The sequence below is a fragment of the Loxodonta africana genome, chromosome 11 (genome assembly GCF_030014295.1).
Source record: "Loxodonta africana isolate mLoxAfr1 chromosome 11, mLoxAfr1.hap2, whole genome shotgun sequence".
In the NCBI taxonomy this organism is placed as follows: domain Eukaryota; kingdom Metazoa; phylum Chordata; class Mammalia; order Proboscidea; family Elephantidae; genus Loxodonta; species Loxodonta africana.
Genome location: NC_087352.1, coordinates 24,933,924 through 24,953,201, shown reverse-complemented (window position 1 = coordinate 24,953,201; position 19,278 = coordinate 24,933,924). Strand labels below are relative to the sequence as shown.

The window sequence follows — 19,278 nt, the reverse complement described above, 5'->3', positions numbered from 1 at the left end:
ATGAAAAGTAAAAATCCAAATGACACATTCATGAATGGCACTTTCTTCAAACTCTGTAACATTCCTTCATCCATGTAATCAATAATATTGACTGAGAATCAACCAGTTCAAGAAAATCTGCAAGGGTCTTTGAGGAGGATCCATCGGACACCAATGCTTTCCTGTATTACACCCCAGCGTATTGAAAGAAATATGAGTGAAATAGATACAAAATACCGTATATTAACACATTCTCCATCTTCCAGGTATCCATATCTATGAAATAAAATCTCCACCCACCCTGGAGTGAAAGTTATCTGGATCAATATTGAATTCTGAACCAATGTATGTCAGGCATTAGCCATATCCACGTTGAGATAACGAATTTGGAAACTCTTTATGCGGAAACTCTCGTAAGAAAGGAGGTTTCTTCTCTACAGTGGTACTGGTAGAGGGGAAACTAGTTTTCCCAAAAAAAGGCTGTGGATGTTTTTTACGAGCTCATAATTGCATCAATAGACTGTCAGACCCCCAGTACAGCACAAATATCAAATTGCCCTCCTGTCTTTGTTATCTAGTGCTGCTATAACAGAAATTCCACAAGCGGGTGGCTTTAACAAACAGAAATTTATTTTCTCACAGTTTATGAGGCTAGAAGTGCAAATTCAGGGTGACAGATCTAGGGGAAGGCCCTCTCTCTCTCTGCCTGCTTTAGAGGAAGGTCCTTGTTCCTTGGCATCAACTTTCCCCATCTCCGCTTGTTCACTTGTTTGATTTAATCTGTTTTATATCACAAAAGAGATTGATTCAAGACACACCCTACACTAATCCTGTCACATTAACATAACAAAGACAAGACATTCCCAAATGAGATTCTAACCACAGGCATAGAGGTTAGGATTTGCCACACATTTTGAGGGGCAGCACAGTTCAAGCCAAAACACCTCCTAAATCATTGAGGAATTTTAAATTAAAAATTGGGACTCAGTTAATGATCACTGATTACAGTGATTGTGGCTACCTAGAAGCAGTGATTCACAAAAATTCAAGAGCAGAACCTAGGAGCTCTAGGATCCCTGAGGATCAGCAGTAAGGGGCTGACAGCAGGAAAACATGAATCCAAAATATGAGCAGCATGTATGAAATATAGACGTAAGTCTACAAAAGTACTTGCATAAAAGACACAAATAGAACCCAGTGTATAGAAGATGACAAAGGTGACCACAAGCATCTGGATGGTATGGGTGGCTCTGGTCTCAGGGACACATTTCTGGGAGAGGTTGAGGGTATGAATATGCTGCACTCTCTGAAGATGTCTCTGCAGGAGAAGCACCATAGAGCCACTGGCCCAGACCATGAGGCCAATAAACATGGCATCCACGGCTGATGAAAAAGTGATAAGGCCCGCACTGGGACCCGACGATGAGCAGAACCACTTGCCGTGGGTGTGAGTATCATTGTGCATTTCCCGTGGACCAGTGATTTTCATGGGAATATAGCAATTTATCAGGACACTGAACATCCAGCAGGTGCAACAAGAAGGACCAATAATCTCGTGGGCTTTCCTTCGGATCATTGCCCACCTTGGTGTCATGGAGATGAGAGTAACAAGCTGATAGATGCTCAGGACACAGGTGGAGCACAGGCTGGTGCTGCGAGCCATTCGGTGGATGAAATAGAGAAGTTTACACCCAAGACTTGACAGGGGGTTCCTAAAATCAAAAGCTGCCATCATGTAGGGAATCCCAGTGGAAAGGAGAGCCAAGGAGTTGGCCACGGCCATGTGGGCAAGAATCATGTGTGTGAGCATCTGTATGCGGCCAAGCAATTTTGGAGAGACATGGAAAAAGAGAATGACATTGGCCAGAGTCCCAAACCCGGTCAAACAAACAAAGATGGCTTGCAGTGCCACTTTCCTAGTGGTTCTGAGGGCAGCTTCTGAAAAGATACCGGGCGGATGCCAGAGTGGCCTGGAGGGAAAACAGGGCTATTGCAGGCAGCAGCAGACTTCCTGGTTACCTAAATTGGGGCTGTAACTTCAGCCTTTCCTTCTCCTGAAGAAAAGTCGTATTTCACAGGCGGGGCTCAGCTTAGAGAACATAAACCTGAGGTCAGTTTCACATTTCACAGTTATTATTTTGATTTTAAAATATACATTAAATTTTGACTTCCCTCCAGAATATAAGGTCCATGCACTCATTAACTATGTCTGTCTTGTTCTCTAATATGGTTGACATAGAACAGGTGCTAAATAAACATGTACTGAGTCGTCAATGAATAAGTGATTCTCTGTACCATGGTTAGAATTCATGATCATCTGCCTGCCATAATAACTTATTGATCTGTGAAAGTGAAATGAAAAAATCTCAATGTGCAGATTAGATCATATACTGAATAAAATCGCAAAATAATCAATTGTCAATCTTGATGGACTCATAATATTATTCATCAGAATGATTAGATATAAAATGCTTTTCAAAAATGCCACAGTCCTCTGAATATACAAGGTAATCCTTAAATGTCCTATTCTATTCAGTGTAGAAAAGACTCCCAGTCACTCACTATTAGAATTCTTCGTAATTTCCTGGATCTTAACTTGTAGTGCTGAGAACTCAGATCTCGGTCTCCACTCTCCTCAGTTCACACGAAAAATTAAATGCCTGATCATTCTGCCCAGTACATAGTCAGGTTGTTTTAATTCTTAGTCAAGTTTTGAGTGCCTACATTTTGTCTGACTCTTTGCTTGGTTCTTAGTCTTACAAGCAAGAATCAGGTTAGGTCTCTGAACTCAAAGTCATCCATCACACACATGGAGTCACACTAAAGTTTGGTCAGGATACCTATGAGTCAGTAACAAGGTTCTATGTGTATAACACAGAGATTGACTTACCCTGGTAAGGTGTGATGTCTCTCAGGTGCCAAGGTCCTTAATTATTGCTGAGAATTCAAAAGACATTGTAAGGTGCAGAGGGAGAAATGATTTCAAAAGCAAAGCTCAGAGTTAACAAAATACTCTCTTCCTCAGGATAATTGAGCCCAACTCCTAAACTGTTATGCAGACTACACAGGAAGCAGCCCCATAATGGGTTTCATAGCATCAGCTTTGAATTCACCAGATCTGGGTCCCCGTCCTAATTGCCACTTACTGGCGCTGAGACATTAGAACACGGCCTGGACTCCTCAGGACCTTGGTCACCTCATTTGTAACATCGGGAGAAAATCAGGACTTCAGTGAGAGGCAGGAGAGCAGGTTGTCAGGAGTCCAACCTTTGGAGTCAGAAAGCTCTTATCTGGTGTCAAGATCATCTTTCTATAACTTAGAGTAACATGGGGAATTTTACTAATCTGGGTTGTTTTCTGTTTTATCATTGAAAACATGAAGTACAAATTAAAAGAGAACATTAGTCATAAAGCAGTATGACCATATAATGGGGATATCGTGTTAATTGTTGATCACAGTGGCTGGAAGAATGTTCTCGTTTAGTAGAATTAGAAAGCAGTGTTATTGTAGAGATAATTTGTTTACTTGTTTTGATGTCTTATCATACCATGTATATCAGGGGAGAAGAATAATGTAAAAATGCTTGATCAGTCATATTCCAGTGGTGACACTATTTTGTCAGACACAAAATTAGCTAGAGTTCATCCCACTAACATTTTTTTTTTCCTCTTTCTGCCACAGGTGAAAGAAGGAGAGAGGGTATTTCCTACTCACATAAAAAAACTCACATAGATAGGTATAAATATGAGCAACGCTCACACACAGAATGCAGAAAAAACACAGGAAGGACCCAGAATATCTTCCCAGAAATACTGGGAAGATTGCATCGTCCTGCAATGGCATTAGGGAAAGGAAAACTAAGTATGTTCTTATACCCTAGGCTAACTCTCCACGTATTTCAGTTTGTACATTTTGTGTGTGTGTCTGTGCCAATGAATCTTGTTTTATGTTTGGGATGCTTGAGTCCTATTCCAAACACTGCACAAGATTTGTTCTCCTATATTCATACCCAAGCCTCAATATGTAGAATTGTTGTTGTTAGGTGCCATTGAGTCAGTTTGGACTCATAGCAACCCTATGTGCAACAGAACATGGCATAGTTTCCAGCCTCACAGCAACATGCAAGCCGCCAGAGTACGAAAAACTGACATGCCTGGGGCACTATGTTACGTCTGAGGCCATTAGCAGGCTCTTTATCTCATGAGTGAAGAGCTTACTGTCTTTGGCATCTAAAGCCGGCAAGGATTCCAAAGAGTCCACCCCTGTCTCTCTGTCTCAGAGTCAGGGTCTAGGGAATAGGGATTTGCAGGGGTTCCCATATTTTGTTCCACCTGAAAGAGTTCCTAGCACAACCCTCCCCTGGCAGGCTCTGCCGAGCATGGATGGGGCCACTTTTAATGAGGCACATCAGCTCCTGTCCTGCCCACTGTCCTACACAGCCTGCACTCTGAATCCCTTTCCTGTTGGATACCCCTCTGTCCTGTTCTTGCCCTGAGCTTAAACCTAAGGAAACGCTCACCCGGCTGCTCTTTGCTCCAGAGTTCCATGCAGGGAAGTGTCATTCAGGATGAGCCTAGCACACCGGAGACTATATTTCTAGGGACAGGACTCGTGGACCTGGTCTCCCCACAGGGATTCCATTATCATGTCACCTGTAAGACAAGTGACAATGTCTGCATGGGGAGTCTGGGGCATCTCCAATGAGGAGTAATTTTTACATCCAGTCAAGTCAGCATGAGCCACCTCTGGTGATTAAGGACAACTCTTGTCTGTTAATGAGAAGATGCTAAAGAGCAGTCCGACAGTTGGGAAAGTTTCCTGTGCTCCCTATGGAAGTATTCAAGTTCAGAATCAAAGTTCCATCAAGGGTGGAAGGGTACCTTGAAGGGGGGTCAAGGGTTTCTTTTACTTTTTTTCCCAAACGGGCATTCTCCTCAATGTTCTTTCACATTTCCAGAGTCACACTGACCCCATGATTGTTTTCTATTGAACATCACCATTTGATCTGGAATTTAGTCTCTCCCAGGACTTTGATCCACAGCTCTTGCTGTGTGTGGCAACAGGTCTTTAATCCTATACATTTTTTTACTTTTTTCCCCCTTATTATTTAGAAAAGCAAATAATTTGCTGGGTATCCAAAGATTTATTTATAGAGTTTATAACCTCCATAACACATTAAGTTGGTGTTACGGAAAATATTTGGAAATTGAACTGTAAACCTCAAAGAAGAGAACCAGAGTACATAACAACTATAATTTTTCGTAATTCACCTACTGCTTTTATGCTCTTGACTCATAAAGTGTTCCATATTTTTCTGCTATAACTTTGTACCAGCGTGTACCAAGAGAACACTTTTAAACTGTGAATGTAATGAAGTATTTTAGAAATTTTTTTTTGGTCAGTGGTTTATTTTCCTTGCTCAGGATACACCGGAAGACCGGCCACACCCAGATCCATCATATCCGAGACAGTCAGGAAGCCTTGATCATTCTTAATTTGTATTTCCAGAAACAAAAAATGTGCCCAGGGCTTCACAGCAGAAATTTTGTGTATGCGAAGGTATGGGATCTATCACTAACGTTACCAAGGAAAACGTTCCCAATGTCTATATTCAGGAAAATCTGTATTTGGTATGACCAGGGTTCACCCAGAGGTTAGTTAAAAACATCACGCTGGCTGAGTAGACCTCCCCATTTTTCAAATCTACAGTCCAGAATCCAGCCTCTGATGACAAAAGAACAGTCCAATGTCTACTAACAGAGTCTCACAAATGTCAGATCCATTTTTTGCTTGTTCCCGTGTCCACCTTCCAGTAATGGCAACCAGAGGTGAACCAAGGGGAGCCCAGGACACAGATGGAGTAGTTTAATCTGTCAGCTATTTTCAGTTCTGTTTGAAATACTCACATTCAAAAAATGGGAAGGTCTTAACATCCATTCATAAATTCTGCGTATCTAAAATGTCCCCATTACAAAACTCTACTGAAATTTGAGATTTTTTTTGCTTAAATGTGTTCCCGCTTATTTTGGTCTTTTTTCTTCAAATATAAAAAGCCCAGGTTTTAATTTTTAGGTGACTGTCGTAGATATAAGGAGCCCTGGTTGTACAGTGGAGTGCTAACTGAAAGGTCATCGGTTAGAACCCACCAGGAGAAAGATGTGGCAGTTGGCTTCCTCAAAGACTATATCCTTAAAATAATAAAATATATATATATATATATATTATTTCCTTGGAAACATTATAAAGGCAGTTTAAAATGTCCAATAAGGTCCCTATGAGTAGGAATCTACTTGACGGCAACAGGTTGCGTTTCGTTTTGTTTTTAAATTGTACACATATTTAACAATATTTGATTCATGAAGTAGCAATGAAACTGGCTTGGGGTCATCTTACAGCTCTTCCCCAGGTGGCGCTATGTCCAAGTTTACAAATGTGTGATCTGGACTTATGCCCTCCATTTTACTTTCTGAAATGCCCACCAGGGTCTGGGACTGACGATCCTGTTACGTCTCAGTTTGTAAACATTTCAGTCTCTTGGTACCTAAAGGACATTCTGACTACCAAGTCCTCACAAACTATTAAAAATGATAGCAGTTTAAAATCACAGGTAAATGTTCAGCCCTTCTTTCTGCTTGGAAATATTTAAGCCTGACTGACCTAGAGAAACTCCACCAAACTCAGGGCCCTGACCAATTGTTCCTTCATGCAGGAACCTTTCCTTTTTCTCAAGACAAATCATATCTCTATATTGCTCTCGTAGGACAACTTGTAAACACTTCTAAAAGAACTGGTCACTATTTTTATTTACATTTGTGTGGCCTTAAATTTCTTTCTTTCTTTTTTTTTAATCCACAAACATTTATTTAATGTCTTTTTTTTTTTTTTTTATACCAGTAACAGAGTATGATGATATGGTGCTCAAAAACAGTTTGCTTATTCAAGGAGACTCATCCATTAACCATAATGGGGACTGTGGCCACTGAGAGCCCTAAGGCAGTCTGTACCAGAGCACATACTAGTTGATCCCCATTGCTCCCACTGAGCTGCTATTGTGCCCTTCAACATGGAGGGACATGATCTTACCCCAGTTTTCCCCTGCATTGAACAGCTACTGGGTACGTTTTGTCTGCCCTCTCCCAGCAGGCTTGGCTCAGTGATAACTATGCTCTGTAGATGCCACCTCTGCAGAGCCAAATTTAAAGAATGCTTTGAAGATCCCAAAGGAGAAAGTGAAGTTCACTGTGCCTAGACCAACTTTATCCTGCAGTGCAAGGGAGAAATGCCACTCAGATGCCAGGAATAGCCAACATTGCCATTGTCTCACCAGACAGTATGTGAATTGCCTAGACTCAGCGCCCAGTACTCATTTCCACATGGCAGTCATGGGCTCTTGTATTTAGTTACTGGGCAATCCCATTCGACCCGGTTCTCACCACTTTCTTCTAATTTACATCTGTCTGTCCTTACCCATTCACCTCAACTACCTGTCCCCTGGCATATTTGTCTATGTGACTTCTGTCTTTGGAATGAAAGTCCAACACTGTAAGACTGAGTTCCACCATCTCTGTACACTGGGCCTTCCCATTCTCTTCAGCCCAAGCTCCTTCCACATACTGATCTCCACTGGAAGAAATCTGTATTCCTTGTAGAAATGACTAAAATCAGGCCTCCTTGTACAATGGTACAAGATAAACCTGAAACATCTTCTGTGTAAGAATTTGGCCACTGGACAAATCTTGGACATGATCATGAAAATAAATAATGTTTGTATCAGTTGCAACTAATTTATAATATAGGTATTTATTTATTAATAAGGATGAATAAATAAACAAATGGAGACAAAGGGAGGTAGTTGACAACTAATGAAATTTGAGAGCAGCAATTAGGCAACCACCATGACGTTGGTTGATTTAGATGAAAGTTGTCAATAGAAGTTAAACCTGGTTAGTGGAAGTGTAAGGAGGACCAGCATGTTAGCACCATCTCAGAATATTTCACCATGAAATATTAGTACAGCAAAAAGAGGATATTATAAAATCAATGTGGACAGATTTAGCAGAGCCAGCTTCACTAGGTAACCTTCATTTGCTGAGGTGGCGCAACTCAAAATGAGAAGAAACAGCTGCAAACGTCTGTTAATAATCGGAATGTAGAATGTACGAAGTATGAATCTAGGATAATTGGAAGTATTCAAAATGAAATGGAACATATAACCATCAATATCTTAGGCATTAGTGACCTGAAATGGACTGGTATTGGCCATTTTAATCAGATAATCATGTGGTCTACTATGCCAGGAATGACAAGCTGAGGAGGAATGGTGTTGAATTCATTAAAAAGAACATTTCAAGATCTATCCTGAAGTACAATGCTGTCAGTGACAGGATAATATCCACATACCTACAAGGAAGACCAGTTAATATGACTGTTATTCAAATTTATGCACCAACAGCGAGGGTAAAAGTTGAAGAAACTGAAGATTTTTACCAACTTCTGCAGTCTGAAATTGACTGAACATGCAATCAGGGTACATTTATAATTACTGGTGATTGGAATGTGAAAGTTGGAAACAAAGAAGAAGGGTTGATCTTTGGAAAATATGGCCTTGGTGATAGAGACAATACCAAACATCTCATGATAGAATTTTGCAAGACCACCGACTTCTTCATTGCAAATACTTTTCTCGACAACATAAAAGGCAACTCTGCACCTGGACCTCACCAGGTGGAATACACAGGAATGAAACTGACTATGTCTGTGGAAAGAAATGATAGAAAAGCTCAATATCATCAGTCAGAACAAGGCCAGGGCTGACTGTGGAACAGACTATTAATTGCTAATATGCAAGTTCAAGTTCAAGCGGAAGAAAATTAAACAAAGTCCATGAGAGCTGAAGTACAACCTTGGGTATATCACACCCGAATTCAGAGACCATCTCAAGAATAGATTTGACACATTGAACACTAATGACCGAAGACCAGACAAGTTGTGGAATGACATCAAGGACATCATACATGAAGAAAGCAAGAGGTCATTAAAAAGACAGGAAATAAAGAAGAGACCAAAATTGGATGTCAGAAGAGACTCTAAAACTTGTCCTTGAACATAGAGTAGCTAAAGCAAGTGGAAGAAATGATGAAATAAAAGAGCTGAACAGAATATTTCAAAGGGCAGCTCAAGAAGACAGTAAAGTATTACAATGAATGTGAAAACAACTGGAGTTAGAAAACCAAAAGGGAAGAACATGTTCTCATTCCTTAAGCTGAAAGAACTGCAGAAAAAATTCAAGCCTCGACTTGCAACAGTGAAGGATTCTATGGGCAAAATACTGAACAACACAGGAAGCACCAAAATGGAAGAAATACACTGAGTCACAGTACCAAAAAGAATTAATGACGTTTAGTCATTTTGGGAGGTAGCATATGATCAGGAACTGATGATTCTGAAGGAAGAAGTCCAAGCTGCACTGAAGACTTCGGCGAAGAACAAGGCCCCAGGAATTAACAGAATACCAAATGAGATCTTTCAACAAACGGATGCAGAGTATGCCAAGAAATTTGGAAGACTGCTACCTGGGCCAACCTACTGTAAGAGACCCATAGTTTGCCTATTCCAAAGAAAGATGATTCAGTCAAATGTGGAAATTATCAAATAATATCATTAATATCACACAAGTAAAATTTTGCTAAAGATCATTCAAAAGCAGTTGCAGCAGCACATGATAGGGGACTGCCAGAAATTCAGGATAGATTCAGAAGAGGACATGGAACGAGGGACCGTCATTGCTGATGTCAGCTGGATCCTGGCTGAAAGCAGAGAATACTAGGAACACCTATGTTTTATTGACTATGCATAGGCGTTCGACTGTGTGGATCCTAAGAAATTATGGATAACATTTCAAGGAATGGGAATTCTGGAATATTTAATTGTGCTCATGAGGAACCTGTATATAGTTCAAGGGGAAGCCTTTCAAACAGAGCAAGGGGGATACTGCATGGTTTCAAGTCCAGAAAGGCATGCATCAGAGTTGTATCCTTTCACTGCAATTATTCAGTCTGTATGCTGAGCCAGTGGTCTGAGAACCTGGACTACATGAAGAATGGGGCATCAGGATTGGAGGAAGACTCATTAACAGCCTGTGCTATGCAGATGAATAAAACAGCTGAAGAAGAATTTATGCCTTTGGATTATGGTGTTGGCAAAGAATATTGCATATACCATGGATTACAGGAAGAACAAACAAATCTGTCTTAGAAGAAGTACAGCCAGAATACTCCTTAGAAGCAAGGATGGCAAGACTATGTCATATATGCTTTGGACATGTGATCAGGAGGGATCAATCCCTGGAGAATGACATCATGCTTAGTAAAGTAGAGGGTCAGCAAAAAAGAGGAAGACCCACAACAAGATGGATTGACACAGTGGCTGCAACAATGAGCTCAAGCATAACAACAATTGGGAGGATGGCACAGGACCGGGCAGTGTTTCTTTCTGTTGCACATAGGGTCCCTATAAGTCAGAACAAACTCGAAGGCACCTAACAACAACAACAACAATAAAACAATAATGCACATAGTTCATCCATGTATACGAGACTAAAGGGGCACACAAGCCCAAAAGCAAAGACAAGAAGGCAGGAAGGGACAAGAGAACTGGACAAATATAAATGGGGAACCTGAGGTCAAGAGGGGGAGAGTGTTGACACATCGAGGTGCTGGCAACCAATGTCGCAAAACAATTTACCTATTAATTGTTTAATAAGAAACTAATGTAATGTGCTCAGTAAACTTATACCTGAAGCATGATTTAAAAAAGACAAGATTATCCAAAACAATATTTTCCCCAAGTTACTAGGGAAAAAAAAAAAAATTAGTTCTCATGAAAGAAGCTAGTTTGAAACAGTTTTTGCTCGCAAAAGTAAAACCTCCTCATGTTTAGATCAAGGAAAAAAATTAAAACTACTCAGAAGTCTTTCAAAAATCACACTTTTCCTCCAAAATTGTGCAGATCCACTTTTAGAGATTTGGTAAATAAACTCCCAAACTGTCTCCCACCGATTAGTCAGTCAGTGAAGGCTCTGTTTTTTTTTTTTTTGTTGTTGTTGTTGTTTTTTCAAATGACAGCATCAAAATTATTTTTATAATTTATTTCCCTTACATTACAATTAATAATCTAACAAAATTGATTTTTTAATAAAATATTTACCTTGTTTTCTGAGGACTCATAGGTCATAATAAAATACCAGCTAGACTAAGGGGAAAAAAGAAACAAACAGACAAAAAACAGAGAATACAAATTATCCAGATCAGAAATGAAAGCATGCTGCTTAATACAGATCCTACACATATGACAAAAGAATAGGATACTGGGCTATTTCATGTCAATGAATTTGACAACTTAGATGAAATGGACAATTTCATTTAAAAAAAAAAATTCTGAGACAGATACGGAATGAAGTAGGAAATAGCCCTGTTTTTTGAAGAGGGAGTAGATGGCATTTAGGTGATTAGATTAAACTGCCTTTCATTTCTCTGATTGACTTTCATTACCATGGTCTTCACTTCCTGGTTTTTGTTGGAAACTCTTTTTTCAAGTCCAAAGCAAAGGCACACCCCCACTGTTGTTTCCCTGAGGCAAGCCAAAAAACACATAACTCCAACTAATAATTGTGAGCAATATTTTCTTAGAAGTCCTTTTGCATTGCATTTTTCCACTGATTTGGAGCTGCAAAAATGATATATATATATGTATATATGTCAAAAAGTCTTTATTATTTTGTTATTTTTTTAGTTTTACTTACTTTATAACTTTAACAACATTCACACATTTTTGTGAATGTTCTTGCATTTGTACTTAATTGACCCTTACACACTGGAGGATTGATCCCTAACGTGTATTCCATTTATTTATTTGAAGCCGATCATGAGCAGAGGTGATATTCTCTTTGGTACCAGCAGGTAGTCTCAGATGTGGAAAAGACCCACCCCAGTGGATTGATTTTGCCTCTACTAGCTTCTCCCTGAAGGAGCCCTGGTGGCACAGTGGTTGAAGTGCTTGGCTGCTAACCAAAAGGTCAGCAGTTTGAACCCACCAGCCACTCTCTGTTCCATAAGGGTTTACAGCATTGGAAACCCTATGGGGCAGTTATGTTCTGTCCTACAGGGTCTCTATGAGTCGCAAACAACTAAACCGCAATATGTTTGGTTTCGTGTTTGGAGGTTCTCGCTGGAGCCCCTGGGTGATGCAAACAGTTTAGGAAGACCTAGCAATCTACTTCCAAATGGTCACTGTCATGAAAACCCCATGGAGCAGTTTTGAAACACATGGGGTCACCACAAGTTGGGTATGCTCCACAGCACCTGGTAAGGTTCCCCCAAAAAGCTTTACACACACATCTTACTGTGAATAAGTGTTGTTTCCCTAACATTTAGAAAGTCACATAATGTGTTCTTCCATATCCAAATATTTATTTAATTCACAACCTCCTCAATCAAGCTTAAATAAAAATTCATCACAGGACAGATACTCAGGGAGCCCGGATCATTATTACTTGGATTTGAAGGAGCAAAAAAGTGGGCACAGTCTCCACAGCAGAAATCTTGGTGAATGTGAAGACATGGGATCCATCGCTCATGTTGAAAAAGAACAGTCTTCCCACGTCCATATCCAGGAAAATGCCCACTTGGCGCAAATTGGAGTCCACACAGAGTTCCAAGGCAGGTGTGATGCTGGCAAAGAAGTAGCCCCCCTTTCTCAAACCCACTGTCCAGAGTCCACGTTCTGTAGACAGCTGAATGTTTCCTCGTCGATGAGTGGATTTTCTGCAAATGCCCAGATCCCATTCTTGGCTTGTTCTCATGACACCTCCCAGTAATGGCGGCCGGAGGTGAACCAAGTGGAGCCCAGGACACACAAGGCATAGTCAAACCTCTCCACACACCCAGTCAGCTGGTGTTTGAAACACCTACAGCTGACTGTCCTCAGGTCAGCAGAAATGGTGAGGAGGCTATTGGCTGTATTCACATCCAAGGTCATGGCCACCGCGGAGAGTAAAATAGATCAGGAAATGGACAAACAATGGCCCCATTCCTCTCTCCTACTGCAAAGGCCTAATAACTCATTCACTTGAGTTTCTTTTTTCACTCTTCTTCCTTAAACCAGGACTTTTTCTGGAGAAATTTCCTTGGCCTCCCTGACTAGTTCAAATTATCCTAGGTAAGTTTTGTAGCAATATGGGACTCTTTTCCATACTGGGGTGTCCCTGGGTGGTGCAAATGGTGAATGTGCTCAGGTGCTAACTGAAAGGTTGGAGGTTTGAGTCCACTCAGAGGTGCTTTGGAAGAAAGGCCTGGCAATCTACTTCTGAAAAATCAGCCATTGCGAACTCTATGGAGCACAGTACTACTGACGCACATGGGGTTGCCATGAGTTAGAGTGGACTCCACAGCAACTGATTTGGTTTTGGGTTTTTGTGGGGGTGGGGAGGGGGCAGGGCTGTACAGATTCCTCACCCTGGAACTTCAGCATCCTTGGGTTCATCTTCAGAATCTTTTTCACCTGGGGCTCCAGTTCCATGATCTTGGAGACTAGCTTCCCCAGCTGGAGACTGGGCCTGATGTCATCCTTCTGGGAGACCACAGGCCAGACAGGGCACAGCACGCCCTCTCCATGGGGCTCCTTCTGCAGAGAGTTGATGCACTGGAGGCAGCAGACGTATCAGCATTTCAGGTACACGGGGTTCTCATTATAGGCTGGGCACATGGAATATCTGCTTGCTTCTTTAAAGTGCTCATCCATGTTCATTGCCAGGGTAAAATGAATATGGTAAGTGAATTTCCAGAGTCCCTGGAGGGTGCAAATGATTAATGCCTTAAGCTGCTAGCCAAAAGGTTAGAGACTCAAGTCCACCCAGAGGTGCCTCAGAAGAAAAGCTGGTGGACCTATTTTTGAAAAATCAGCATTGAAAGCCCTATGGAGCACAGTTCTACTCTGATACACATGGGGTCAACATGAGTTGGAGTTGACTGGATGGCAAAAGGTAATGGTAAGTGAACTTCCAAGAGATGAATGACTACTAGTTCTGACAAGTGACAACTTGGACATGCCTATGGTTATTGTGTCCCAACAGTGGTCATCCCTAGAACAAGGCATTGAGAGTATAAGTATAAAAGTTACATGGCTCCTATTTCAGAGATCTGATCTTCTAACCAAAAGAAAGGCACAAATCATCATTGTGCTTTGAGTGGAGTGAAGAAAGGGTCCCTGGTCATGGAGAGTGTCCACCTCTTCAGCCCTAGCCTGGCCGTGTTACACAGCGCTACGTGGAACATCTGAAGCAGTGAAAGGGGCTGCAATTTCATCATCTCTTAAAGGGACCCAAGTTACAATTTGATTTCCAAAAATAAATGTCATTCCTGGGACTGAACATCTAATTGTTGCCCAGCCATTTTAGACTTGCAGGATCCAGTGAGACTAATTTTCAACATTGTGCTTGGCATTGAGTTGGCACTCAGAGGCCACTCATTAAATCAATAATTACTAAATCCTTCTTATCCTTCTATATCACAACTGCCATTTCTAGACACCTGAGAGGTGAAAAAAAGAATATGCTTGAGGTTAGACTCACCTCTCCTGCTCCCGACTCTCCTCGGCTCCAGCCGCTTCCACCAGTAGCTCAGCTCTCGTGGGAAGCAGACACAAAAGAGCCTTTATGGGGGAGGTTCCTCTTCCTTGTTCACATCCTGCCTCACCTCTTTAATCCAGTTAGATGCTGATTTAATTCTTGTAGCCTATGATATTGTTACTGGTGACGTAGTCAGGGTTTATATTAAACTAGGTGAAATCTTTAATCCTGAGAGTATGTTTTTTCTTAAATATGAAGGTAGGATTACATTACTATCATTTTAAATTAGATGAGACCTAACGAGCTAATTTCACAAGCTTATCTTATATATTTTTCTGTCAGTTGTTAGTACTATGGTTCCTCTGGTATATATTATACCATTAAAGCTTTGCTTATAGTACTAAATAAGATTAGTCAGTATGATTGGATTTTGGTTTCAACAGAGTGATGGAAACTCATTTTATGTTCATTGCAATCAGCTGTAATTAGTGTTGCCATCTGGTGGATGAAACTTTAGGTAGTCTTTATTTACTTCAATTTGTTTATCTATGTTCCAGAAAAATGTTGAGAATTCATAGGAATAATTTAGAAGTGTGAAAAATGTGCCATTCATGTCTTCATCTATATTAGGCACTTTACAAACTATCAGGACGAAGACCAGGGTTCATCATGAGCTATCTCCTCAAGTAGTTGATGCTCTCAAGTGGAGTTTGCTAGCAGTCCAAAAAAGTAATTTCTTCTCTTTGTATCATTCTTGATCTTTTTGTTTTAAATCTTCTTTTCCTTCCTCCAGGATTCTAAAGATCCCAGATGGAATGGATTCAACAATGGACTCAAACATACCAATGACTATGAAGATGGTGAGGGGGCAGGCAACATATTATTTTGTTGTACGTGGGGTTGCCATGAGTCAGAGACGACTGGATAGCAACTAACAACAGCAACCAACATAAACATATGAAACAGGATTTCATCTAACAGCTATGCCCATTGACTTCATTTTGATATTGCTGTGCAAATAAGTCTATACTTTCTTTTTGAGTCTATACATTTTTATAATCCCACTAATGTAATACGGAAACCCTGGTGGCGTAGTGGGTAAGTGCTATAGCAAGAGGTCAGCAGTTTGAATCCACCAGGTGTTGCTTGCAAACTCTATGGGGCAGTTCTATTCTGTTTTATAGGGCCGCTATGAGTCGGAATCAACTCGATGGCGGTGGGTTTAATGTAATAGTCAGCATCCTCCTTAGAAGCAAGGATGGTGACACTAAGCCTCACGTACTTTGGACATACTAACAGGAGGGAACACTCCCTGGAGAAGGACATCATGCTTGGTAAAGTAGAGGGTCAGTGAAAAAGAGGAAGCCCCTCAACAACATGGATTGACACAGTGGCTGCTACAATGGGCTCAAGCATAACAACAATTATGAGGATGGCCCAAGAAGGGGCAGTGTTTTGTTCTGTTGTAGGTAGGGTCGCTGTGAGTCGATTAGACCACATCTAAAAACAATAATGTAATATTATCCAGTAATCTGGCTCAGCATAAAAATGAATGCATTTTTCTTGTAATCTATTTCAGAGGAATGATTCCTAAAGTGAACCAATGGGGGCAAGAGGGGGAATTGCTGACATAAGGTTTCATCTAATTTTTGAGTGGTAGCAAGCTCATATTTTGTCCAATCAAACAGAATATAAAAGAGCCCTGGTGATCTGCTCCAGTAGAGATTCCAAGCAAAACCAAATTCGTTGCCACCCAGTCGGATCCGAATCACAGCGACCCTACAGGACTGAGTAGAACTGCCGGAGTTTCCAAAGAGCGGCTGGTGGATTCGAACTGCGGGTCTTCTGGTTAGGAGCCAAGCTTTTAACCACTACTCACCAGCGCTCCTTTTCACAACACTGGGCACTCGCCCTGGCCAGGGGGCAGAGTCTCGGGGAGAGGGGAGGACAGGCCTCCGAACTCCCTGCGGCTCGCTGCCCTGAACCACAGCCGACAGGCGACCCGCGAGGGTCTTTAAACCTCCGCGCGGGGACGCGCTAAGTACCTGACCTGGGTGGTGGGCGGGACGGGGGCGGGGGTAAGTCAGGTGGTCGCCTGGACGCGGACCCCCGGCCGAGGCCGCCCACGGGATGCACCACCGCGGCTCTGCGACCCAGCGACTGGGAAAAGCTCCCGCCACCCGCCTTCGGCGCCGGGACCCGTCCTTCCGGGCGCGGCCACCCCCACCGGCTCCTCCCAACCGCGCCCCTCTCTTTCCCACCCCGACACCGGACGGGCGGTGCTCGGGACCTACCCGCGTCCCTTTCGGCACCCGCGCGGACCAGGCCCCGAGCCAAGGAGGGCGCGGGGCGACGGCGGGACGATGCGGGGTCGAGGGCTGGCAGGGGGAGGCAGGGCAAGGGCCCAGATGTGCCGGGAGGTCAGAGAAGGCAGTGTCGGAAAGGGGGGAGGGAAGGTGGCCGTCCTCCGGGGCGGACGGAGGGAGAGCCGGGTTCCCCTGCCAGGGTGGGTGCCGGGAGACGGCGAGCAGCGGGCAACCCCCTCGACCACCACCACTACGACCCCCAACCCCGAGGGCTCGACGGTGCTGGGGAAGGCATAGTGGGGAAGCAGGGCCCGTTGTGCCGCGCGCCCCCCGAGACAAGCTGGGGATGCCTGGTCGGCGCGTGAGTAGCCACGGGGACACAGGCGCCGAAGACGGGGTGCGACCCCCTAGAAAATCCTATGGGCCAGTTCTACTCTGTCACATGGGGTTGCTCTGAGTTGGAATCGACCCAAAGGCACCCAACAACAAATAGAATATACACTCTCAGGATAAAATAAACTATATTTCAACAGTAGGCTTCTCAATCCCTTAGATAGCTACATCACAATAGGATTGCATTAAGAGGAGTGGCCCTGAACGATTAAGGGGGGAGGAGGGAAGGTGCGATGGTTTATGTGACGTGTCAATTTGATTAAGTTATGATTCTCAGTGGTTTTGCAGATATTGGACTGATTGCTCTTCCATAAGTAATATAATGCGATCACCTCCATGATGCAACATGATGTGATAAGCCAGTCAGTTGTAAGGGGAGTTTTCTCCTGGGTATAGCCTGCATTCAATGTATATATATGGACATTCTGGCAAAACTCTGGGCGTTGCTCAGGATCCTGCATCTGACCTCTGGTTCTTGAGAGTAGAGCCAGCAGGCTGCCCTCTGACCTTCCCTTGCCAAGATAGCCAGCTTCCACAGCCCTGTGAGCCAGCCAGCAGCCTGCCCTTGGAACTGCTGATGTGGAATTTATCAGCCCCTGCTTTTTTTTTTTTTTTTTTGCCACTGCATGAGTCAGGGAAGCCTCCTGTCTGATGCATGACCCACAGATTTGGGACTTGCCAACCTCCACAACCCTGTTAGCCATTTCTGAGATAAATAAATACATATATATGTATATTTAAAAAAAAGCCGTTGCCATTGAATATACATATACACACACACACTTCATTGGTTTTGTTTCTCTGGAGAACCCAGCCTAAGACAGGAGGTAACAGCCAATTTCTCAGCAATACCAAGCTGCCTGTGGAAGCAGCTAAAGGCCAAAGGAGAACCCAAGTAAAGGAGAGGTGAGTGCAATATTCAAGAATTTCTTTTAACACTTCTCGGACTTCTAAAATTGCAGCTGCTATTAGTTGCCATTGGATCATTCAGACTCATGGCAACCCTGTGTGTGTCAGAGTAGAACTGTGATCCATAGGGTTTCAAGGCTGTGACCTTCAGAATCAGATTGCCAGGTCTTTGTTTTGTGTCGCCTCTAGGTGGGTTTGAAGCACCAACCTTTCAGTTATTTGTTGTTGTTAGGTGCCGTAAAGTCAGTTCGGACTCATAGCAACCCCATGTACAACAAGACGAAACACTGCCCGGTCCTGTGCCACCCTCACAATCGTTATGCTTGAGCCCATTGTTGCAGCCACTGTGTCAACCCATCCTGTTAAGGGTCTTCCTATTTTCTGTTGGCCCTGTACTTCAGCAAGCATGATGCTCTTCTCCAGGGACTGGTACTTCGTGACAGCACGTCCAAAGTACATGAGATGTAGTCTCACCATCCTTGTGTCTCAGGAGCATTTCTGGCTGTATTTCTTCCAAGACAGATTTATTTGTTGTTTTGGCAGTCCATGGTGTATTCAGTGTTCTTCGCCCACACTATAATTCAAAGGCATCAGTTCTTCGGTCTTTCTTATTCATTGTACAGCTTTCTCATGCATATGAAAACACCATGGCTTGGGTCAGGTTCACCATAGCCTCCAAGGTAACATCTGTTCTTGTTAACACTTTAAAATGGTCTTTTGCAGCAGATTTACCCAATGCAATGCATCCTTGGATTTCTTGACTGCTGCTTCCATTGGTGTTGATTCTGGATCCTGGTAAAATGAAATCCTTGACAACTTCAATCTTTTCTCCATTGATCAAGATATTGCTTATTGGTCCAGTTGTGAGGAATTTTGTTTTTTTTATGTTGAGATCTTTGATCTTCATCAGTATGGGCTTTAAGTCCTATCTTAGTCATCTAGTGCTGCTATAACAGGAATACCACAAGTGGATGGCTTTAACAAACAAGTTTATTCTCTCAGAGTCTAGAAGTCCAAATTCAAGGTGTTTGCTCTAAGGGAAGGCTTTCTTTGTCAGCTGTGGAGGA

General features: G+C 42.6%; 1 protein-coding gene across 1 annotated transcript; it reads right to left on the bottom strand.

The window, feature by feature from the left end:
• Positions 1–1,024: 1,024 nt before the first annotated feature.
• Positions 1,025–5,440, bottom strand: LOC104845576 (vomeronasal type-1 receptor 4-like). The gene is made up of 2 exons (XM_023544117.2): positions 5,409–5,440; positions 1,025–1,949 (listed from the first exon to the last, which is right to left on the bottom strand). The coding sequence occupies exons 1-2, from the start codon at positions 5,438–5,440 to the stop codon at positions 1,025–1,027; spliced, it is 957 nt and encodes a 318-aa protein (XP_023399885.2).
• Between the last annotated feature and the right edge of the window lie 13,838 nt (positions 5,441–19,278).